Below are 26,077 nucleotides of genomic sequence, written 5' to 3'. Positions count from 1 at the left end.
TGCATATTTCAAAAGATCGATTTTTAAGGAAACGAAGCCACAGACAAAGGTAAGAGCCCTATACACTCACCTAAAGAATTATTAGGAACACCTGTTCTATTTCTCATTAATGCGATTATCTAGTCAACCAATCACATGGCAGTTGCTTCAATGCATGTAGGGTTGTGGTCCTGGTCAAGACAATCTCCTGAACTCCAAACTGAATGTCAGAATGGGAAAGAAAGGTGGGCTACAACAGCAGAAGACCCCACCGGGTACCACTCATCTCCACTACAAATAGGAAAAAGAGGCTACAATTTGCACAAGCTCAGCAAAATTTGACTGTTGAAGACTGGAAAAATGTTGCCTGGTCTGATGAGTCTCAATTTCAGTTGAGACATTCAAATGATAGAGTCCAAATTTGGCGTAAACAGAATGAGAACATGTATCCATCATGCCTTGTTACCACTGTGCAGGCTGGTGGAGGTGGTGTAATGGTGTGGGCGATGTTTTCTGGGCACACTTTAGGCCCCTTAGTGCCAATTGGCCATCGTTTAAATGCCATAGGCTACCTGAGCATTGTTTCTGACCATGTCCATCCCTTCATGACCAACATGTACTTTGAGGAGGATAATGCACCATGTCACAAAGCTCGAATCATTTCAAATTGGTTTCTTGAACATGACAATGAGTTCACTGTACTAAAATGGCCCCCACAGTCACCAGATATCAACCCAATAGAGCATCTTTGGGATGTGGTGGAACGGGAGCTTCGTGCCCTGGATGTGCATCCCTCAAATCTCCATCAACTGCAAGATGCTATCCTATCACTATGGGCCAACATTTCTAAAGAATGCTATCAGCACCTTGTTGAATCAATGCCACGTAGAATTAAGGCAGTTTTGAAGGCAAAATGGGGTCCAACACCATATTAGTATGGTGTTCCTAATAATTCTTTAGGTGAGTGTATAGGGAATAGTCGTTAAATAAGGATTTTAACAAGGCCCCCCCCCCCCCCAAAATAAATAAATTGTGTTTTGGGGATGACAGAAGCGCTTTAAGATTCATTATATTAATGTAAGGTAAGTTCAGAACAGAAACACCAGAAAGCATAGTGTTAATCTGTTGTTGCTGGGCAGAAATCTAGACCAATCACAGCCAGCTTCTCACACAGCAAGAGTTTTCATCAATCACAGCCAGTCTGTGGGGAATTCCCCTAGCTGGAATCATTACTCACCAGAGAGAGGAGCTTAACAGACCAAAATACCTCTCTACTTACAGCCCCCTCCAAAATACAGTCCCATGTAAATAACAGCACCTCCTCCCCAGCTGACTCCAACATGCAATCCCATGTAAACATCACCCCCTCAAAATTCAGTCCCATGTAAATAACATAATTACCCCCACCAGCCACCTTTAACATACAGTCCCATGTAAATAACATTGCTCTCTCAATATTCAGTCCTATTTAAATAACATAACTCCCTCCTTCAGACCCCTGTAACATTCAGTCCTATATAAAAACATCACTCCCTCCCACAGTAGCCATCAACATACAGTCCCATGTAAATAACATAATCCCCTCCCACAGCCGACTCCAACATACAGTCCCATGTAAATAACATAATCCCCTCCCACAGCCGCCTCCAACATATAGTCCCATGTAAATAACATAATCCCCTCCCACAGCCGCCTTCAACATACAGTCCCATGTAAATAACATCACTCTGCCCCAGCCCCCTCCAAAATACAGTCCCATGTAAGTTATATCACTCCCTCCTTCAGTCACCATCAACATACAGTCCCATGTAAATAACATCCCTCCCTTCAGCCCTAACATACAGTCCCAGTTAATAACCACAACTCCCAGCATTGCTCTGCCTCTCCCTTCACTTACCTCTCCTCATGTACAGACATCACCACAGCTACGTCTCCTCTTCATTGCTGTCATCTCCTGCACTGGTCACATGATAGTGACATCATCGCAGGTCCTTCTCAACCACTGCCTGTTTTGCTGGTCCCATGACCTGTGATGTCACCACAAGTCCTTCAGCTCTTCAGTGCATTAGATTCTGTTGTAATGCTGCGCCCACCCAATCAGCAGTACGGACCCGGCAGTCACTGACAGCCAGGTCCCTGCTGCATACGCTGGCATGGGTGAAAACACTGATGCCGGAGTATTAACCCTTTGTATGCCGCAGTCAATGCTGACCATGGCATGCAGAGAGTTTGCGGAGGGTACGAGTGCCCTTCGCATCAACATCGGGTGCCGGCTCTGCAGTGACGGGGATCCGATGGCAGAGAAGTCAGTCCGATGCCTTTCATAGGCATCAGGGCTTGCCTTCTATGGAAGCCTGTGATACCCAGCCCCAGGCTGGGTCTCACAGGCAGGCTGTCAGCATAAAAGCTGACAGCCAATGCATTACAATACAGGTCGTATTGTAATGGATTGCAGAGGGGATCAGACCCCCAGAAGTTGAAGTCCCATAGTGGGAAAAAAAGTGTTTTTGATAATTAAAAAATAATTAAGTTTCAAGTAAAAAAAAGCCCCTTTCCCAAAATGAAAAACTAAATTGCAAAAAAAAAAAAGACATATTGAGTATTGCTGCATCAGTAACGACCGGCTCTATAAACATTTCACATGATCCACCACCTCACCTGAACGCCGTAGAAAAATAAAATAAAAACTGTGCTAAAACAACCATTTTTTTGTCACCTTGCATCACAAAAAGTGTAATACAAAGCGGTCAAAAAGTCATATGCATCCTGAAATAGTACCCATTAAGCCATCATCTTATCCTGCAAAATGAGACCCTACATCAGACAGTTGCCCAAAAAATAAAAAAAAACTATGGCTTTCAGAATATGGAGACACTAAAAATATATTTTTTTAAATGCTTTATTATGTAAAATTGAAACAAACAACCCGAAAAAAGTTGTCAAATTTGGTATTGTCACGTCCTTAAGGTGAAAAATGTCAGGGTCCTGAAGTGGTTAACCTCTGTTGTGGGTAAACTGTATGAAGGTTTTCTAAGAGATGCTATCTTGGAAATTAAAATAAGCGAAAAATGCAGTATCAGCATAGCTTCATGAAGGATCTGTCATGTCAAACTAATTTAAATCAGTTTCTATCAGGAGGTAAGTTCTAGACTTGACCAGAGTGAGTCAATGAATGTCATATTTCTTATCTTCTCCAAAGCATGCTGATAAAAAGTTAGCATATAAAATGAGAATGCTTGGACTGGGAGAAAATGTTTGTATGTGGTTAAGGCTACTTTCACACCAGTGAAATCTATCATGGATCAGCAAAAACGCTTCCGTCATAATAATACAACCATCTGCATCCGTTCTGAACGGATCCGGTTGTATTATCTCTAAAATAGCCATGATGGATCAGTCTCTAAAACCATTGTAAGTCAATGGGGGCGGAATCCGTTTTCTCCTCTGTCTGAGGAGGGGGTGATGGTGAATTCACTAAAAGGGTTTAAGAGGGGCCTGGATGTATTTCTGGAGTGTAATAATATTACAGGCTATAGCTACTAGAGGTGTTGTTGATCCATGGACTTGTTCTGATTCCCTGATTGGAGTTGGGAAGGAATTTTTTCCCCTAAAATGAGGAAAATTGTCTTATACCTCAGAGTTTTTTTTTTTTTTGCCTTCCTCTGGATTAACTTGCAGGATAACAGCCTGAACTGGATGGACAGATGTCTTTTTTTAAGCCTTACAAACTATGTTACTATTTTACTATGTACTTTACAATAGACAGTGTACTTCTCTGGTAAAACGGAGAAGCGACTCCTTCCCCTTGGACCATTTGGGCTGTATTAACTGCTACTGGAATGTGGATAACCAGGTTTGAGCAAACAACTACATGCATCAACAACCTAACATGGCAGACAATCTTTCTCAGACCTTCACACAACCTCCCTGCATTACCCCACAGGCTCTGTTGTACTATGTCAGTATGACATCCATTTGAAATCAGATGCATACGAAGCTACATTAGAGGCCTTGTTCTGTAGCAGTGCTAATATGATGGCATAACTGTACATAGAGGACTGATTCCAGTTGGATGAAGGTTTTTGGTTAGAGACTCACATAGGGTGCCTCGTTTCTACTCCATCCTTGGTTTTCAAGTGTAGAACATGTTTATCTGGATCACTGTGTGGGCCCCAAGCCCTCTTTGTCTGTTATTTGCACAAATGTATCTAACATCAACCTTGTGTACATGCTCATTGTGGGAGGCATGACCACAAATCAATGAACATGCCATACATTCAAGGGTCCCTATTAATGAATTCAGGGTCTCAGTTTTTTCATTTATTTTTTATTGAATGAGCCATCTCTCCTAGTTTACCCAATGTGCAACCGCGGTGTGGCGTTTTAGTTTTTTTCCATGATCTTTGCAAGACACTGCAGTTTTGCCACACTTGCTAAAACCACAGCAAAAACACCACCACAGGCACATGTAAACCCAGGCTGATACCCAATAAAAATAAAATTAAAATAAAGTTCCAAGCTGTGCCAGTTCATTTTATATGTTGCATGCATCAAAACTTTAACATAAAGCAAAGTATTAGACCAAAAGAAATATTATAGTTATATAGTTAATACGGTTGAAAAAAAACTAAGTCCATCAAGTTTAACCAAGGAATAGGTGGGGATGCGAATCCCAGAAGGAAGTGAGACTCGGATATCTACATGTTTTCATAAGCATTAATGTCATTTACTTTTAAGAATTCATCTAAACCCCATTTGTGTTCCTGCTGTGACCACGTCCTGAGGAAGTCTAATCCACAGATTCACAGTTCTTACAGTAAAGAAGCTTTGATACTTCTGGAGACTGAACTTTTTCTTCTCCAGTCGGAGGCAGTGCCCCCTTGTCTTTTGAGCACATTTTACATGGAACAGTTTTTCGCCATATTTTTGTATGGCCCATTTATATATTTGTAGAGGTTAATCATGTCCCCCGATAGACGTCTCTTCTCAAGACTAAATAAATGTAATTATTTTAATCTTTCTTCATAACTAAGACCCTCCATGCCCCTTATCAGTTTAGTCGCTCTCCTCTGTACTTTTGCCAGCAGCAGTGCATCCTTTCTATGTACTGGTGCCCAGAACTGGACTGCATATTCCAGATGAGGCCGCACCAGCGCTTTGTAAAGTGGTAATATTACATCCCTGCCCTGTGAATCCATGCCTCGTTTAATGCATGAAATATCCTGGTAGCGTTAGAAGCAGCTGATTGACAGTGTATGCTGTAATTTAATCTACCATCTACAAGGACACCCAAATCCTTCTCTATAAGTGACTCTCCCAGTGTTACATCCCCTAAGACATATGATCCACTCAGATAGTTCAAGTCAGCTTGTAGTTTAATGGACATCTTCCATAGACTGCACAGTGCTACAGAGCTTAGTGTCATATGCAAAAATAGATATGGTGCTATTAATCCCGTCATCAATATCATTAATAAATAAATTCAATAATAGAGGACCCAGCACTGAACCTTGGGGTACACCACTAATAACCCGGGACCATTCTGAATAGGAATCATTGACCACAACTCTTTGGACACGGTCCTTCAACTAGTTTTCAATCCAATTACCAACTATACTTTCCAAGCCTATAGACTTTGATATAATCACAAATTTACCAATGCTTTATTCACTAACTGAGCAAAAATCTGCAGCATGTACAGTATATGTGAAGAATGGCATATAAAGGAATATGCACATGCAGTACCCCAGACCTGGAGATATCTGCAATTGTTATGTTATGCATTGTTATGTATGTACATCAGCATGACAAGGTATGGTTATCAGGGACTGGGTTAACCACCCTGTTCCTCCCCTTTTGGTAGGAGTTGGCTGCAAAAACTCGAAAGATACAGCTTTCCTGAAAGGTGAGGGACTATAGTTCAGACACAGATCACTTAAATCTCATCCAAGCTTTACCAACCCCAAGTCTGCATTACACAGTGGACACCCAAAGCCCACAAGTGCCAGCATACAGCTGTTAGCCAGAAGTTCAAGGGAGCGTCTTCAGCAATATAGCACACCCGAGGTGCCATTAATTGAAATTTATCCAGCCACCATACATCATCATCTGGGGTAGAAATTGTACTTTATTCTAAAGTCTGCAGGATGTAATAGAAGTTATATTGCATTGAGTACAGACAGACATTTTTTCTTTTACTTCTGGTCTGAGTATTTAAAGGCTATGTGCATTTTTTATGATTGCATTTTACTCATATGGGGCTAAAAAAATCTTTTTTTCTATTAGTCTTTCTTAACCACTTTAATCCCGCTAGCTAAAACCCCCTTAATGACCAGGCCACTTTTTACACTTCTGCACTACACTACTTTCACCGTTTATTGCTCGGTCATGCAACTTACCACCCAAATTAATTTTACCTCCTTTTCTTCTCACTAATAGAGATTTCATTTGGTGGTATTTTATTGCTGCTGACATTTTTACTTTTTTTGTTATTAATGAAAATTTTACGATTTTTTTGCAAAAAAATGACATTTTTCACTTTCAGCTGTAAAATTTTGCCAAAAAAAACGACATCCATATATAAATTTTTCGCTAAATTTAATGTTCTACATGTCTTTGATAAAAAAAAAAATGTTTGGGCAAAAAAAAATGGTTTGGGTAAAAGTTATAGCGTTTACAAACTATGGTACAAAAATGTGAATTTCCGCTTTTTGAAGCAGCTCTGACTTTCTGAGCACCTGTCATGTTTCCTGAGGTTTTACAATGCCCAGACAGTAGAAAAACCCCACAAATGACCCCATTTCGGAAAGTAGACACCCTAAGGTATTCGCTGATGGGCATAGTGAGTTCATAGAACTTTTTATTTTTTGTCACAAGTTAGCGGAAAATGATGATTTTTTTATATTTTTTTTCTTACAAAGTCTCATATTCCACTAACTTGCGACAAAAAATAAAAAATTCTAGGAACTCGCCATGCCCCTCACGGAATACCTTGGGGTGTCTTCTTTCCAAAATGGGGTCACTTGTGGGGTAGTTATACTGCCCTGGCAATTTAGGGGCCTATATGTGTGAGAAGTACTTTGCAATCAAAATGTGTAAAAAATGGCCTGCGAAATCCGAAAGGTGCTCTTTGGAGTGTGTGCCCCTTTGCCCACCTTGGCTGCAATAAAGTGTCACACATGTGGTATCGCCGTACTCAGGAGAAGTTGGGGAATGTGTTTTGGGGTGTCATTTTACATATACCCATGCTGGGTGAGAGAAATATCTTGGCAAAAAACAACTTTTCCAAATTTCTTTATACAAAGTTGGCATTTGACCAAGATATTTATCTCACCCAGCATGGGTATATGTAAAATGACACCCCAAAACACATTCCCCAACTTCTCCTGAGTACAGCGATACGAGATGTGTCACACTTTTTTGCAGCCTAGGTGGGCAAAGGGGCACATATTCCAAAGTGCACCTTTCGGATTTCGCAGGCCATTTTTTACACATTTTGATTGCAAAGTACTTCTCACATATTTGGGCCCCTAAATTGCCAGGGCAGTATAACTACCCCACATGTGACCCCATTTTGGAAAGAAGACACCCTAAGGTATTCCGTGAGGGGCATGGCGAGTTCCTAGAATTTTTTTTTTTTGGCACAAGTTAGCGGAAATTGATTTTTTTTTTGTATTTTCTCACAAAGTCTCCCTTTCCGCTAACTTGGGACAAAAATTTCAATCTTTCATGGACTCAATATGCCCCTCACGGAATACCTTGGGGTGTCTTCTTTCCGAAATGGGGTCACATGTGGGGTATTTATACTGCCCTGGCATTTTAGGGGCCCTAAAGCGTGAGAAGAAGTCTGGAATATAAATGTATAAGAAATTTTACGCATTTGGATTCCGTGAGGGGTATGGTGAGTTCATGTGAGATTTTATTTTTTGACACAAGTTAGTGGAATATGAGACTTAGTAAGAAAAAACAAAAACAAACAAAAAAATTCCGCTAACTTGGGCCCCAAAAAATGTCTGAATGGAGCCTTACAGGGGGTGATCAATGACAGGGGGGTGATCAGGGAGTCTATATGGGGTGATCACCCCCCTGTCATTGATCACCCCCCTGTCATTGATCACCCCCCTGTAAGGCTCCATTCAGACGTCCGTATGATTTTTTACGGATCCACGGATACATGGATCGGATCCGCAAAACGCATACGGACGTCTGAATGGAGCCTTACAGGGGGTAATCAATGACAGGGGGGTGATCAGGGAGTCTATATGGGGTGATCACCCCCCTGTCATTGATCACCCCCCTGTAAGACTCAATTCAGACATCCGTATGATTTTTTACGGATCCACGGATACATGGATCGGATCCGCAAAACGCATACGGACGTCTGAATGGAGCCTTACAGGGGGGTGATCAATGACAGGGGGGTGATCAGGGAGTCTATATGGGTGATCACCCACCTGTAAGGCTCCATTCAGACGTCCGTATGATTTTTACGGATCCACTGATACATGGATCGGATCCGCAAAACACATGCGGACGTCTGAATGGAGCCTTACAGGGGGGTGATCAATGACAGGGGAGTGATCAATGACAGGGAAGTGATCAGGAAGTCTATATGCGTGATCACCCCCTTGTCATTGATCACCCCCCTGTAAGGCTCCATTCAGAGGTCCGCATGTGTTTTGCGGATCCGATCCATGTATCAGTGGATCCGTAAAAATCATACGGACGTCTGAATGGAGCCTTACAGGGGGGTCATCAATGACAGGGGGGTGATCAGGGAGTCTATATGGGGTGATCAGGGGTGATCAGTGGTTCATAAAGGGTTAATAAGTGACGGGGGGGGTGTAGTGTAGTGTAGTGTTTTGTGGTACTTTACAGAGCTGCCTGTGTCCTCTGGTGGTCGATCCAAACAAAAGGGACCACCAGAGGACCAGGTAGCAGGTATATTAGACGCTGTTATCAAAACAGCGTCTAATATACCTGTTAGGGGTTATAAAAATCACATCTCCAGCCTGCCAGCGAGCGATCGCCGCTGGCAGGCTGGAGATCCACTCGCTTACCTTCCGTTCCTGTGAGCGCGCGCGCCTGTGTGCGCGCGTACACAGGAAATCTCGGCTATCGCGAGATGACGCACGGATGCGTCCAGGAGGAATGAATCAACCACCTTCCGGACGCATCTGTGCGTTAGGCGGTCCGGAGGTGGTTAAAAATATTCAGCTGTGCTATCGCAAAGGGTTAACTGTCTACTTTAATGAATAGTACTTTCAGTTTGTGCCAGTCATCTAACTAACCATATCTCTAAATTACTAAAAAGTCGCAGGAAATTTATTTAAGTCACGTTCTTACCAGTAGCTTAAGAATTGAGCTATTCAGAGATAAGGAGCCATCAGCTGAGCTGCCTGACAGAACACAGTAGAAATACAGAGCCTGCTTCTAGAGAATCTCAATTTACAGAGAAAAATACCCATTACAGAGAAAGGGACCCCTTTTTTATTATATTTTTACTAAAGACCAATTGAAAAAATAATTTAGCTCAAAATGAGTACAATGCAATAATTAAAAAATGACCCCCAAAGGTGTACATAGCCTTTAAATATTTTCCTCTTCACTGATCCCCAGGGACCAATTGCCTAAGGGAGTACACTGAAATAGAATATCTCATCAGGGCCACAACCACTCTCATCCTCTGCACCGGCTTCTCAGGGGCTCACTGCACACATCATAGAGGTGAATATCCATATCGGTACCCTGCTCTATTAGCTAAAAATCCCTAGGCCTTCTTTGGAGTACTCAGGCCATCAATTCATTAAATAGACGTTATGTGTGTACCATATTTCTCCTGCAGCTTCAACTCATTGTCCAGATGGAATGAACACTAAAACAGAAGTATTTAAAGTGACTAGAGCTTATAAAATGCTACACAGTTAAACATTACAACATTGTTATGATAGAAAAAAATCTTACTTGAGGAATAAAATAAGTGCTCAAAATTCTTGAAATTACAATAGAGATTTCTGAAAACTCCTCTCCGATAACAGCTTTGACAGTAGGTATAACGTCTGTGTAATTGCACTCCGTTGAGTTTTTCTTGGCAGAAAATTCTGGAATTAACTTCATTGTTGCTTGAATTGCTTTCATGCCATCTGCACATGAATCATAAATTTCATATCCCAGCTTTATCCCCTGCAAAGCAGTCGAATTATTAATTGTTTCTATAGCATAGATCATGCCAAGGGCATCGGAAATACTACGCAGATCCAGCCTGAAACAAAATTAGAAATATTGTAAAAGATTGAAAAACCATAAAAATATCTATTAACTTTCACAGGATTTATCTCAATATGTGTCTGGGTATGCAATCTCAATGTCATTTTATACATTTTTTCCAGGTCCCATATATTGTTCATTTCCTGTTATGCAAGTGCAATGTGCCTGGTTCACCAGCAGGTGGCAGCGAATATGGCAGAGCAGTAGATAGAATAGAGTGGAACATTCCATTCCATTATAACCCTCCTCCCTTCCCCCTGTGGAGGAGTGGGCGAGCCTCATGTCCTGCTGGAAGGGTGGGACCAGTGAGTTCCAGTTAGTTGAGTGCTAGCTGACCACTGCTAAGGGAGCAGGTCTGCCGTGCTGCATCCCTCCTGGACGTGTGCTGCCAGCCAGTTCTGCTGGAGCAGAGAGACCACTTCTAGAAGTCTCATTAGCCAGAAAGAAGTTTCCCTGTGCCTTGCCATAGAGTCACACAGAAAGAAAGAAGTTGCAGCAGAAAGCAAAAGGAAAAGTTCCTATTTAATCCTGACAGATGTAGCAGAGCCGAATGTGTTTGCCTGCCATTTTTATGCTAAAACTTGCTGGAAACCAAGACCAAGTCTGTAAACTGTTTGAATAAACGTTTCTGCAAAGTAAAGCTGCAGTTGAACTATATACAAAGCCTGGACTCAATCTCTGTCACCCTCTCTACCATCTATTCACCCTATTTGCTCTGCTTCGTCCAGCAACGCCTGGGGTTACGGATATCCAGGTAGGAGCACCATGACAAGCCGCACCTAAAGGGACACTATAGGCAACCCTTACACCACTCTGACATTCCTACACCTGGGTCCCACCATCACCTTCTACATAGGGGGATCTTGTCCCTCGTTGCTGAAATGCAACTGGCATCACAAAAAATTACATTTACTACATACTAAAAAGACCCTAGTCGCACGTATGGGCATTGCATATACAACTAGTAAATTTAGATACATTATTTGAAAGTATCATTAACTCCATGGCACTGTACATCAAGAGGGGTTACACACACATAATATAAAAATACAATAAACAAGAAACTATTAACAGACTGGTACAGAGGGGAGAAGAACCTGCCTGAAGCAGTTTACAATCCACAAAGGAAGGGAGAAGAACACAGTAGGTGAGGGTAAAGACTGCTCATCTGGCTTTGTCGTAACACTTATTTCAGGTGGTAGGCTTTCTGAAGAGGTGGGTTTTCAGGTTACTTTCGAAGGTTTCGATGTTGGGGGAGAGTCTGATTTACTGTGGTAGTCAGTTCTGGAGTAGGGGAGAGGCTTGTGAGAAATCTTGTAGTCAATTGTGAGGAAAACAAAGAAGGAGGTCCTGTAAGGATTGGAGATTATGTGTAGGGATGTATTGGGAAAGCAGGTCAGAAATGTAAATGTAAGGAGGGACTGGTTGTGGATGGCCTTATATGTAGTTGTTAATATTTTAAAATGAATTCGCTGGGCAACGGGGAGTGAAGGGATTGGCAGAGGTGAAAGGCAGAGAGAAACGAGGGGAGAGGTTGATTAACTAACTGGGCAGCAGAGTTGAGAATGTATTGGATGGGAGCAGTGGCAACCCCCCCACCCCCGCTTCTAGTTGCCAGCGGCAGTGGGGGGGGCAGTAGGAGATTCCATTGTGGAAACGCTTATCTCCAAATTCATCTGTATCGCCATCCTCAGGACAGCGATACAGATGACTGTGCTGCGGCAGAGCAGGGGAGCGAGAGGCGTCTGCTTTCCCTGTTCTTCTGATAGGCCGCAGGCACTAATGCCTGCAGCCAATCAGAGGCCGGCTCAGGTGGCACGATGATGTCATTATCATCACGCCGCCTGAGCCGGGCAGCACACAGCAGGGACACAGGTAAAAGAATTGGCACAGCGCACTACACGTGCCACATTTTTTGCCTTTCGGACCCCCCTAGACAAAATTCCTGGATGCTCCCCTGGATGGGAGCGAGAGTGCTAGATGGGAGGCCACAGAGGAGAGTGTTGCAGTAGTCTAGGCAGGAGATGATGAGGATATGCACTAGCATTTTAGTTGATTTAGGAGTGAGGAAGGAGCGAATACGAGTGATCTTGAGTTGAAAATAGCAAGTGGCAGTGAGTGTGTGGAAGTGTGGCTTAGAGGACAGAGCAGAATCAAATGTTTTCCACAGGTAGTGGCCTGCGAGATCAGAGAAAGCGGCATGCTATTAACTGTAATGGATAGGTCAGGTAGGAGGACTGAATGACATAGGGAAAAGACGATGAATTTAGTTTTCTCCATGTTCAGTTTTAGGAAGTGAGAGGAGAAGAATGAAGATATAGTCGACCGACACACTGGGATTCTGGATAGCAGGAAAGTGACATCAGGGCCAGAGAGGTATATTTGAGTGTCATCAGCATAGAGGTGGTATTGGAAGCTATGGGACTCTATGAGCTAGGCCGAATATATAAATGGAGCAAAGTAGGGGACCCACCAGGACAGAGCATTGAGGGACACCAACAGAGAAGGGGGTGTGATGAGGAGGTGGTGTATAAATGGGAAATGCTAACAGTTCTTTTGGTGTGGTATGAGGAGATTCAGGAAAGGCCCTGGTCTTTGTTGCCAAGGGATGAGAGAGTTTGTAACAGGAGAGAGTGGTCGACAGTATCAAAGGCAGAGGACAGGTCAAGGAAGAGGAGCACAGAGTAATGACATTTGGCTTTGGAAGCTAGCATATCATTGGTGGCTTTGGTTAGGGCAGTTTTAGTAGAGTGATTGGGTCTGAAGCCACATTGCAACTGGTCAAAGAGTGAGTGGGATGAGAAGAGGTAGAACAATTTGAGATGGGCATGTTGTTCTAGGAGTTTTTATGTGAATGGGATAAGTGAGAAAGATTGATAGCTGGAGAAAGAGGATTAGTCCAAGAAAGGAGTCTTGAGTATGAACATGATGGTTGCATGTTTAAAAGAGGAAAGGAAGGTGCCAGTGGTTAGCAATAGGCTCCTTTTCCCCCATTCTCCATAGTGGCCCCCATGTGTGCCAGCACTAGGCCTGCAACCTATGAGAGGACTGGGGAAGAGAGACACCTCTTCCCTGCCCCGCCGCAGCATCCATCTGTATCGCCATCCTAAGGACAGCGATACGGATGGAGATGAGCGCTTCCACAATGGAAGCACTTGTCTCCCCCTGCCACCGGTAAGAAGGGGCCCCCTCCTGCTCTGGGTCCCTGTGCAAGGACTGCACATGCGGTATGTCCGCCCCTGGTGTCACGGACGTTCCCATGACAGGTGGCAAGAGATCGGTGAGACTGGCAACAGATGGTTTGATCTGACAGGTGTTCCCTGTGGATCAATAGGCATCTGTGTTTTTTCTGGTATGGCCAAACCCGTTGCCTCAGGTGTTGCTAATGTTGTCATTTAATCTTCCCTATTTATAGTTGCTTCTCCCACTATGCTGTGCAGTTTATAGCTTGAGTTTTCAATTGTGGATTGCTGGTGTGTAGATCTCGGCCAAGTTCCTAGTGCTTCCATAACTCCTTTGAAGTTAAGTCTTTCCTTTCCCTTCTTGTATTTTGTTTGGGTTCTGTGTTTTGCTTTTCCCTATTGTTTGTGTTAGGCCTGAATGAAACTCCTGAATATGCTTCAATTTGGAGGAACAGATCTCATCCCTGCCATTAGTACCATGGTCCTATAGGGCTAGATAGAACTCTAGGTATTCCTGTGTATGAACACACCTACCTCTGGGGTCTGTTCATACTGGTAGTCAGTCGGGATCTTGGCTAGGGTTTTACTAGGAGGTGTCCTTCTTCCTTCCCTAGTTCTTCCCTGTTTCCTCCTTCCCTCTTATGCCCGGTGTGGTGTATCCCTCCCAAACCAAAGTGTGACAGGTGGGATGGGATTGGGTCAAGGGCACAGGTGGTGAAAAGTGACTTTGAGATTAAGGTAGAGATCTTTTTTTCAGTGACAGTGGTAAACTGGATTATATAGATTTTATTTTTGAAGTATGAAGCAAAATCGAAGGCTGAGATAAGGAAGTGCGGGAGGGGGTACAGGGGATGTAGTAGAGAATTAAAGGTATTAAACTGTTGTTTGGGGATGTGGGAAAGATGATATGAGAATAGTGAAGTAGTCCTGTTTAGAAGAGGTGAATGCAGACTTGAACTGACAAACAGCTTGCAACTAGTGACGACGTTAGAGGTAGGTGGAGCATCCTTAAAATTGATTTTAAGAATTTCGGTCACAAGCCCAGGGCAAGGACCTCAAATGTACTATTTTCCAAAATACTACATGTACCGTGAGCCACACAAGAAAGGCAGAGAGAGGGAGATTAGGGAGATTAACAAGTGGCTCAAGAACTGATGTAGTAAGGAAAGGTTTGGGTTCCTGGAGAACTGGGCCGACTTCTATGTCATGCTCTATCGTAGGGATGAGCTGCACCTCAATGGAGAAGATGCAGCTGTTTTGGGGGAGAAGATAGCTAGAAAGTTGGATGAGTGTTTATAATTGCATTATAGGAGGGGAAGGTAGTGTAGATAGAGACCTGTGGTGAGGTAATGAAACGGGTAGAGGAATAGAAGCAGAAGCTCGAACAGTTCATAAGAAAAAGGGCAGGGTAGAAAATATACAAAAACCTCTTAATTGTATGTATACTAATGCCAGAAACTAGTGAACTGGAATTAGTTATGACTGAGGAGGACTATGACATAGTGTGAATAACTGAGACATGGCTGGATCTAGCTTTGACTGGTTGGTTAACATACAGGGTTACAGTCTGTTTAGAAAGGATCATCAAGAAAGGGGAGGGGTTTGCCTTTATGTAAGGTCCTGTCTAAAGCACACACTACAGGAAGATATAAGTGAAGTAAATAAACATGTGGATTCCCTGTGGGTAGAAATACATGAAGGGAAAAAATATAAATAAAATACTGAAAGGAGTTTGTTATAAGCCACTGAATATACCAGAGTCCACAGAAAATCTGAGGATCTGGATAGATTGGAGGTTTGGGCAGAGAAGTGGCAGATGAAGGTTATGCAGATGGGAAGGAATAATGCAAGTCACCCATACATACTAAATGGTAAAAGACCGGGTAACACTGACATGGAAAAGGACTTAGGAATTTTTGTGAACAAGCAAACTAAGCTGTAGAAACCAGTGTCAGGCAGCTGCTGCCAAGGCCAATAAGATAATGGGTTGTATCAGAAGGGGCATAGATAAACATGATGAGAACATAGTCCTGCCACTTTTTAAATCACTAGTTAGACCACACATGGAGTACTGTGTACAGTTCTGGGCTATTGTGTACAAGACAAACATAGCAGGGTTGGAGATTGTTCAGAGGAGGAAACTGAAGTAATAACTAGAATGGGTTGACTACAGTACTCAGAAACATTATCAAAATTAGGGTTATTCAGCTAAGAAAAAAAGACAACTGAGGGGAGGTCTAATAACTAGTTTTGGGCTGAATATTCGAATCGCAAATATTAATTGCGAATATCGGCACTTCGAGAATTTGGGAATATTTAGAATATAGTGATATATATTCGTAATTTCGAATATTCTGGATTTTTTTTTCATCAGTAACCTCCCTTCTTGCTTGTGGGCCAATGAGAAGTCTGCAATGTCTGTATCTGAGCTTAGCAACATCCCTAGCAACCAATAGGAAAGTTGCCTACCTCTTACTATATAAGAACCTCCCCAGCAGCCCATGTATGCAGTATTTTGCAGATCTGAGAGAGACAGCAGTGTCATTGCTGTGCTCTCTGCTTTCCTGTGTCATTACATTAGATAGTTAGTTAATATATATAATACAGATAGTGGGAGATAGTCAGTGTAGGTTAGATAGTGATATAGTGTAGCTGTAGCTGCTGTCCATACATACATACATAGTGCTGTGATGTCACAAGTTCACAACAATACTTAGTGCACCAATCAGTAATATGTATTCAGACCTGTTAAAATGTGAAGTTGCTCGTATTGCGCTAAAATATTTGCATCATTAGTGCCGATTTCGCAATCGCGGATATATTGGAGTACTCTATCTGCATATAAAGCTATTGTAATGTTCTGCCGTGCCAACCATTTTCTCTGGTCTCAGGAAACTTCTAGCAGCTTGAAAAATTTAGCTATAGTGACCCATGCCTGTATTTTGCTCACATTACACAAATATTACATTGTCGATTTTTCGCGATCAAGAAAATAATCTCAAATTTGCGAATATACTACCAAATATTCGCAAAATTCTAATATTGCCCCTGCCACTCATCACTACTAATAACCATGTTAAATATATCAGGGGTCAGTACAAAGCTCTCTCCCAGGATATATTTATACCCAGGACTGTGACTGTGACGAGGGGACATCCTCTCCATCTAGAGGAAAGAAGGTTTCTACACAAACATAGAAGAGTATTCCTTACTGTAAGAGCAGTGAGACTATGGAACTCTCTGCCTGAGGAGGTGGTGATTGTGAATTTCCTAAAGGAGTTCAAGAGGGGCCTGGATGTATTTCTGGAGTGTAATAATATTACAGGTTATAGTTATTAGATTTCTGGAGAGGTTGTTGATCCAGGGAGTATTGTAACTGCCTGATTGGAGTCGGAAAGTAATTTTTCCCCCCTAAAATGAGTAAAATTGGCTTCTACCTCAGTTTTTTTTTTTGCCTTCCTCTGGATCAACTTGATAAACAGGCTGAACTGGATGGATAGGATGTATTTTTATAATGGATGTATTTTTTAAATCTTACAAACTATGTTACTATGTTACTATGTTTGTATAGGATGAAGTCTTCTTTAGGCTACATTCACACAAACGTATTTTGTTTCAGTGTCCGTTCCATATTTTTTGGGTGGATTGGATGAGGACCCATTCATGTCAATGGGCCCCGCAAAAAATATAGAGCATTTCCTATTATTGTCAGTTTTGCAGACAAGGACAGGCATTGTTACAGTGGATCTGCAAAACAAAAAACGGATGCAACACGGATGTCACACGGACGTCATTGTATGAATGTAGCCTTAGGGCTCATGCACACGACCGTATGTATTTTGCGGTCCGCAAAAACAGATCCGCAAAAAAGTAGAAAGGTGAAACATTTTCCTGCAAGTGCCAGTTTGCAACAATTTGCAAAGATATGCGACTTTTTAGCTTTTTTCAATACACTCTCCAATTTTCCAAAACAGTGGGCATGGTGTGGGTAGGAGGAGGCACGATGCAGGTGGTACCTCAGCAGCATGACCCATTTAACAATGTGTGTTCAAGAAAACTCTGATATTAAACTAATACAAATACACCTGGCTGGAGTAAATTTTAGTTGACAGACAGGCCGACATACGTCACAATTATTAAGAGGCATTTGGCAAGACGCATTATGTAACCTAAAAAGAAGAAGGGCAAAAAACTGGACCCAACAAAACTGGACCCAAGCAGAAGAGCTCCCATCCTGTGTGGAGTGCAGTGGAGACAGTGGCAACGGAGATGCAACAGAGCAGTATCTACTAACTAAACCATATTTTGTTAACTGGATGGAAAAAAAGGCCAGATTTCTTAAAAAGCCCAGAGGACAATTTTAATAATTCTTCCCTCTAAAGACAAGAAATTCTGCTTCCTAACTCTCTCACTCAAAATCACTCAGATGCAGCATATAGAACATTATAAAGAAGTAGTCAGCAGCATACAGTACATAAGATATAACACTTACTGTTAGCTGCTGAGTCATGGCTTTGCTTGTCTCTCTCACTGCACCTCACTCCTCCTCCTCTTCCCATAGACTCCTATGGGATGATGTCATTTGATCCTTCAGTGAGCAGGCAGCCAGTGAGAGAAAGTTAAGACCCTTTTACACTGACAGGTTTTCGGTCCACTTATCAAGAACAAGCATTCATGGGAAGGCTTGTTCCTGATAACTGGCCATATAACTATGCCACCAACAGCCTATAACTGAGAGAAAACACTTGTTTGCTGGCTGATTACATCTTTTGTCAGAATGAATCACCCAATTATCAGCAGCCATCTCCCTGTATGATCAGGGAAATGTTTCTGATAATCAATACAACTGAAAGGGGGAGGCATTATAATACATCCATTAGTTTAGGAAAGAGAGGGGGAGAAAACAGCTTATAAGAGGAGAACAAGATGTTTTTCTTCTAAGATTACAACGTTTCTTATATTCATCTGTACTATTGCTTTATCTATCTATCCATCAATACTACAAATACAATACTGTAGGTGATGTGTGTGGGGTTTCGCTCTGGTAGACAGGATTAGTGGACTCAGTATAGAGGCAACAACAAGTTCTTTGGATCAAACAGTTCAGTGTTTTATTCACACTTTAGGCAAGTGACAAAACAAGCAGTCATAATCAAACAAAAAATCACCTTGCGGTGTTGGTGGTAATTCACACCATGCAGCAATTCTGCCTCAAAGAGTCCTTGACCATAGCAGCACTAGCCTGTGTTCACGCCAAACAGGTAGCAAGCCTTTATCCAGACACAAGGCTCCCAGATCCCAACACAGAGACCTCACTTCTGAGACTAGCTGCCTATTTAAGGACAGCCAGGTGCTGCCAAAACCTGGATGGCACTTAAAATCTGGTCCGGTATTTGACCTCACCTGGCTGTAAATCAGCCCAGCAGCACATGCTGGGAGGAAAATACCTGTTTTTCCAGACAAAACCTCTCACTGTGTCACAGTGACTATATAAAAAAGAAGCTCCATATTAATATTAATACATAGTAGTTGTATTATGATTTTACAAGTACTTACCCTGTACAGTTAAACCCATCAGCATAAGGACGCTCTAATAAGTTAGTCACTCCTTCGTGAATTGGGAAAATCCCTCCAATCATTATGTCCCCAGGTAATCGAGCTACTGGATGTTCTTGCTCATCACATGGCATTAAGACTCCAAAGAATGAGAAGAAAATGAGTGCATGTATGTTGAGATACATGGTTATAAGATGTGTCTTTGCATGCAGAGCAAATGAGAAGTGGAAACAGTCTCCAGGTTGTATGCTTTTAAAGCACTAGTAGTGGAAATGAAGAGGAAATTTTCTGTGTAGGACTTTCTTTGCTGGGTGTGTCATTGTCTTCTGATTGATATGGAATTTTGTATGTGGAAAACACCTTCAAGCATGTGCTTTGAAAAGAAACCTACACTGGTTGTCTCGTTGCCAAAGCGTTAAGCCTTTATTCACACAGTGTTTTGGTCAGTGTTTCCATCAGTGACTCACCTCTCTACTTATCTTCACCCCCCCCCCCCCCCCACTTGTGCTGTCACATACAAACAATTTTAGCTATTTTGCTAGATATATTATTGATCTGCATATTCATTTATGTAATACCTATGTACTATTCTCGCTTTTATGTAACGTTGTACCTGGTTTTATTTTTCTATACTTTAACCGCTTGCCGCCACGCTAACGCCGAAAGGCGTCATCGCGGCGGCTCTCCCAGGTCACACTAACGCCAATAGGCGTCATCTCGCGTGAGCCGAGATTTCCTGTGAACGCGCGCACGCAGGCGCGCGCGTTCACAGGAACGGAAGGTAAGCGAGTGGATCTCCAGCCTGCCAGCGGCGATCGCTCGCTGGCAGGCTGGAGATGTGATTTTTTTAACCCCTAACAGGTATATTAGACGCTGTTTTGATAACAGCGTCTAATATACCTGCTACCTGGTCCTCTGGTGGTCCCTTTTGTTCGGATCGACCACCAGAGGACTCAGGTAGCTCACTAAAGTAGCACCAAACACCACTACACTACACTACACCCCCCTGTCACTTATTAACCCTTTATAAACCACTGATCAGCCCATATAGACTCCCTGATCACCCCCCCTGTCATTGATCACCCCCCTGTCATTGATCACCCCCCTGTAAGGCTCCATTCAGAGGTCCGTATGATTTTTACGGATCCACGGATACATGGATCGGATCCGCAAAACGCATACGGACGTCTGAATGGAGCCTTACAGGGGGGTGATCAATGACAAGGGGGTGATCACGCATATAGACTTCCTGATCACTTCCCTGTCATTGATCACCCCCCTGTCATTGATCACTCCCCTGTAAGGCTCCATTCAGACGTCCGTATGATTTTTACGGATCCACTGATACATGGATCGGATCCGCAAAACACATGCGGACGTCTGAATGGAGCCTTACAGGGGGGTGATGAATGACAGAGGAGTGATCACCCATATAGACTCCCTGATCACCTCCGTCATTGATCACCCCCCTGTAAGGCTCCATTCAGACGTCCGTATGATTTTTACGGATTCACGGATACATGGATCGGATCCGCAAAACGCATACGGACGTCTGAATGGAGCCTTACAGGGGGGTGATCAATGACAAGGGGGTGATCACGCATATAGACTTCCTGATCACTTCCCTGTCATTGATCACCCCCCTGTCATTGATCACCCCCCTGTAATGCTCCATTCAGACGTCCGTATGATTTTTACGGATCCACTGATACATGGATCGGATCCGCAAAACACATGCGGACGTCTGAATGGAGCCTTACAGGGGGGTGATGAATGACAGAGGGGTGATCACCCATATAGACTCCCTGATCACCCCCTGTCATTGATCACCCCCCTGTCATTGATCACCCCCCTGTAAGGCTCCATTCAGACGTCCGTATGATTTTTACGGATCCACGGATACATGGATCGGATCCGCAAAACACATGCGGACGTCTGAATGGAGCCTTACAGGGGGGTGATCAATGACAGAGGGGTGATCACCCATATAGACTTCCTGATCACCCCCTGTCATTGATCACCCCCCTGTCATTGATCACCCCCCTGTAAGGCTCCATTCAGACGTCCGTATGATTTTTACGGATCCACGGATACATGGATCGGATCCGCAAAACACATACGGACGTCTGAATGGAGCCTTACAAGGGGGTGATCAGTGACAGGGGGGGGTGATCACCCCATATACACTCCCTGATCACCCCCTGTCATTGATCACCCCCCTGTCATTGATCACCCCCCTGTAAGGCTCCATTCAGACGTCCGTATGATTTTTTACGGATCCACGGATCGGATCCGCAAAACACATGCGGACGTCTGAATGGAGCCTCACAGGGGGGTGATCAATGACAGGGGGGTGATCAATGACAGGGGGTGATCAGGAAGTCTATATGGGTGATCACCCCTCTGTCATTGATCACCCCCCTGGAAGGCTCCATTCAGACGTCCGCATGTGTTTTGCGGATCCGATCCATGTATCCGTGGATCCGTAAAAAATCATACGGACGTCTGAATGGAGCCTTACAGGGGGGTGATCAATGACAGGGGGGTGATCAATGACAGGGGGGTGATCACCCCATGTAGATTCCCTGATCACCCCCCTGTCATTGATCACCCCTTGTAAGGCTCCATTTAGACATTTTTTTGGGTACAAGTTAGCGGAAATTTTTTGTTTGTTTTGTTTTTTTCTTACAAAGTCTCATATTTCCACTAACTTGTGTCAAAAAATAAAATCTCACATGAACTCACCATACCCCTCACGGAATCCATATGCGTAAATATTTTTAGACATTTATATTCCAGACTTCTTCTGACGCTGTAGGGCCCCTAAAATGCCAGGGCAGTATAAGTACCCCACATGTGACCCCATTCCGGAACGAAGACACCCCAAGGTATTCCATGAGGGGCATATTGAGTCCATGAAAGATTGAAATTTTTGTCCAAAGTTAGCGGAAAGGGAGACTTTGTGACAAAATACAAAAAAAATCAATTTCCGCTAACTTGTGCCAAAAAAAAAAAAATTCTAGGAACTCGCCATGCCCCTCACGGAATACCTTAGGGTGTCTTCTTTCCAAAATGGGGTCACATGTGGGGTATTTATACTGCCCTGGCATGTTAGGGGCCCGAAAGCGTGAGAAGAAGTCTGGGATCCAAATGTCTAAAAATGCCCTCCTAAAAGGAATTTGGGCCGCTTTGCGCATCTAGGCTGCAAAAAAGTGTCACACATGTGGTATCGCCGTACTCAGGAGAGGTTGGGCAATGTGTTTTGGGGTGTCATTTTACATATACCCATGCTGGGTGATATAAATATCTTGGTCAAATGCCAACTGTGTATAAAAAAATGGGAAAAGTTGTCTTTTGCCAAGATATTTCTCTCACCCAGCATGGGTATATGTAAAATGACACCCCAAAACACATTCCCCAACTTCTCCTAAGTACGGCGATACCAGATGTGTGTCACTTTTTTGCCGCCTAGGTGGGCAAAGGGGCCCACATTCCAAAGAGCACCTTTCGGATTTCACAGGCCATTTTTTACACATTTTGATTTCAAACTACTAACCACACATTAGGGCCCCTAGAATGCCAGGGCAGTATAACTACCCCACAAGTGACCCCATTTTGGAAAGAAGACACCCCAAGGTATTTCGTGATGGGCATAGTGAGTTCATGGAAGTTTTTATTTTTTGTCACAAGTTAGTGGAATATGAGACTTTGTAAGAAAAAAATAATAATAATAATAAATCATCTTTTTCCGCTAACTTGTGACAAAAAATTAAAAGTTCTATGAACTCACTATGCCCATCAGCGAATACCTTAGGGTGTCTACTTTCCGAAATGGGGTCATTTGTGGGGTGTTTGTACTGTCTGGGCATTGTAGAACCTCAGGAAACATGACAGGTGTTGTACCATAGTTTGTAAACGCTATAACTTTTACCCAAACCATTTTTTTTTTACCCAAACATTTTTTTTTATCAAACACATGTAGAACAATAAATTTAGCGAAAAATTTATATATGGATGTCGTTTTTTTTTGCAAAATTTTACAACTGAAAGTGAAAAATGTCATTTTTTTGCAAAAAAATCGTTAAATTTCGATTAATAACAAAAAAAGTAAAAATGTCAGCAGCAATGAAATACCACCAAATGAAAGCTCTATTAGTGAGAAGAAAAGGAGGTAAAATTAATTTGGGTGGTAAGTTGCATGACCGAGCAATAAACCGCTAAAGTTGTGTAGTGCCGATTTGTAAAAAAGGGCCTGGTCACTAGGGGGGTATAAACCTGTGGTCCTTAAGTGGTTAAAATAAAGAAAATTATTGTCTCTCAAAACCAGGATTGGAGCCTCCACAGACATAAGGTATAAGGGAAAGATCTGCTCCTGTTTTGTGTTTAGAGCTGCACCTGGTTTTTGCTCAAAATCACTGATGGAAATCACTGACCTAACACTGAGGCCTCATGCACACGACCGTATTTTGTTTCCGTGTCCGATCTGTTTTTTTGCGGATAGGATGTAGAGCCATTCATTTCAATGGGTCCGCAAAAAACGCGGACAGCACACCGTGTGCTATCCGCATAAGTATGTCCGTTCCGTTGCTCCGCAAAAAAAATAGTGCATGTCCTACTTTTTTCTAGTTTGCGGACAAGGATAGGTATTATTACAATGGATCCGCAAAAAAAAACTGATCCGCAAAAAAAACAGATGCCATACGGAAGGTCATCCATTTTGTTTTGCGGATCCGCAATTTGCGGACCGCAAAGTACATACGGTCGTGTGCATGTAGCCTTACTGTGTGAATTACACAATAAATATAATGGGCCTCATTTATCATTAAACTACACAGTATTATGGCATGAAAAAGTCGCAAACAACACATATGATCCCAAATTTGGCACATAGGCAAATCAGGTGTCTGGGAAGTTTTTCTTATTTCCAGCCACAGTTAGGCCTCTTGCACACGACCATATGTATTTTGCGGTATGCAAAAAAACAGATCCGCAAAAAATGCGGATGACATCAGGGTGCATTCTGTATTTTGCGGAACGGAACAGCTGGCCCCTAATAGAACAGTACTATCCTTGTCCGTGATGCGGACAATAATACATGTTATATTTTTTTGCGGAACGGAAATACGGAAACGGAATGCACATGGAGTACCTTCCATTTTTTTTGCGGACCCATTGAAATCAAAAAACAAGGGACGGAAAAGAAATGAAAATACGTTTGTGTGCAAGAGGCCTTACAATGTCTCCATGCCATAAGTACTTACATTGGAAAGGCCGGATCGTAGACCCATTCAAGTGAATAGGTCTGCGATCCGCTGCGGCTGCCCCACTGTCGGTGTTCGTGCTGTATGGCCATGGGGCGCACACGCTCGTGTGCAGGAGGCCTTACAAACATAATTGCAAATTATAATAATGTCCTGGTGTGGCCGGGGAACTTCACATTGAGAGAGCTGGTAAGTGTCCTGAGAAGAGGGTCTTAAGTGCTGGGGTGGAGCAGCCTGAGATGCGGAGAAAACTTGGTGCATATATGATTTGACACCAATTTATTGCAGCCCATATTGTTGGGGTGGAGGGGCAAATGTTTGGCAAGGAGGAGGGTAGTGGGGAGGCCTGATGGGTATCTGTGGAGGAGCCCTAGGTGGTGGCCCATTGATGTTCCGATATAAGCGCCAGTTTTCTAGGGCCTGAAATACATCGGTGGGGTCATTTGGAGGAGTGACTGCCTCCAGAACAATCCCAAGTGTGCCTTGGGTCCTCAAGTAAAGATCCTCAGGCACTCTCTTCAAAAGAGCTGACAGTTTATTCCTAATATTATTATTAATAGAGAAGTACAGAATATATATAAATAATACAGCACTCACTCACTGTTGTTCTCTGCTTTCAGTCACTATCAGAGAACTATGTGTGTATGTGTATATATATATATATATATATATATATATACACACAGATTTGTCACAAATTTCACAAACATTTGTCTGCCAAAAAAATCCAAAGCTTTTGGGATTTTAGTTATGAATTAGGTAGAATAAGGCCCCTTTCACACGGGCGAGATTTCCACGCAGGTGCAATGCGGGAGGTGAACGCATTGCACCCGCACTAAATCCGTACCCATTCATTTCTATCGGGCTGTGCACATGAGCGGTGATTTTCACACATCACTTGTGCGTTGCGTGAAAATCGCAGCATGCTCCTCATTGTGCGTTTTCCACGCAATGCAAGCCCCATGGAAGTGAATAGAGCTGCGTGAAAATCGCATCGCATCCGCAAGCAAGTGCGGATTCGATGCGTTTTTCACGCATGGTTGCTAAGAGATGTTTCTGGTTTACATTCAGTTTTTTATCACACGCGTGCAAAACTCATTAAATCGCATTGCACCCGCGAGATAAAAAATGAACAACTGAACGTGATCACAGGCAAAACTGAATGACTTTGACTTCAAAATCGCGCAGTTATCACTGAACACATCCGCAACACATCCGGACCTAATCCTAACACGCTCGTCTGCAAGGGGCCTTAAGCTGCCTCTTGGTAGATGCAGCCCTGTTTATGGCCACAGAACTACACAATAGCCAGTCACAATAAACCTATATAGCAGTGACATCCTGAAAGTTTCCCCATTGAAAGCATGTTAATGACCTTGCGAATTTTGCATAATTTTCCAGAAACAATGACTTTTGTTGTTGTAATTTTACTGCTAGTTCTGTGTGAACAACAGCTATTATGTAGCCCTAACCTTGACTTAATTATAGATTAGCTGTGACACTTATCTTAATATTGTAATTACAGAAACCAAGGCACAAATGTAGTAATTTATTCTTTATTTATACATCCAGTAAATAAGTACAACCTCAGACAACATTTTTGTGACCAAAATTTGGTCCAATTTTTGGACCTTGTTCATGGCCTGGAGAGCAAGCAGAAGGAATATATAGTGATCACACGGCTGGATGACGCATGCTGTGCAGTTGGCATCTCGTGCTTCCCCCAGTAGCGCAATCACCATATACTCCTTCTGCTTACTCTACAGGCCATGAACAACGTCCAGGGATTGGATGTTGGCCAAGGTTATACTTATTTGCTGAATGGATAAAGAA

The 26,077-nt window shown here is 42.9% G+C and overlaps 1 protein-coding gene across 1 annotated transcript in view; it reads right to left on the bottom strand.

The window, feature by feature from the left end:
• LOC122935387 (G-protein coupled receptor family C group 6 member A-like) overlaps positions 1 to 19,081 on the bottom strand; it is a 30,119-nt gene extending 11,038 nt beyond the window's left edge. The window contains exons 1-2 of the mRNA XM_044291158.1: positions 18,984 to 19,081; positions 9,943 to 10,240 (exon numbers count right to left, since the gene is read on the bottom strand). Of these exons, the coding sequence (XP_044147093.1) occupies positions 9,943 to 10,240; positions 18,984 to 19,066 (381 nt within the window). The 5' untranslated portion in view covers positions 19,067 to 19,081. The remainder of the gene's footprint in view (positions 1 to 9,942; positions 10,241 to 18,983) is intronic.
• Positions 19,082 to 26,077: the final 6,996 nt, after the last annotated feature.

The sequence above is a fragment of the Bufo gargarizans genome, chromosome 4, assembly GCF_014858855.1.
Source record: "Bufo gargarizans isolate SCDJY-AF-19 chromosome 4, ASM1485885v1, whole genome shotgun sequence".
In the NCBI taxonomy this organism is placed as follows: Eukaryota; Metazoa; Chordata; class Amphibia; order Anura; family Bufonidae; genus Bufo; species Bufo gargarizans.
Note: the sequence above shows the minus strand (reverse complement) of the source record. Positions and strands in the feature narration are given on the sequence as shown.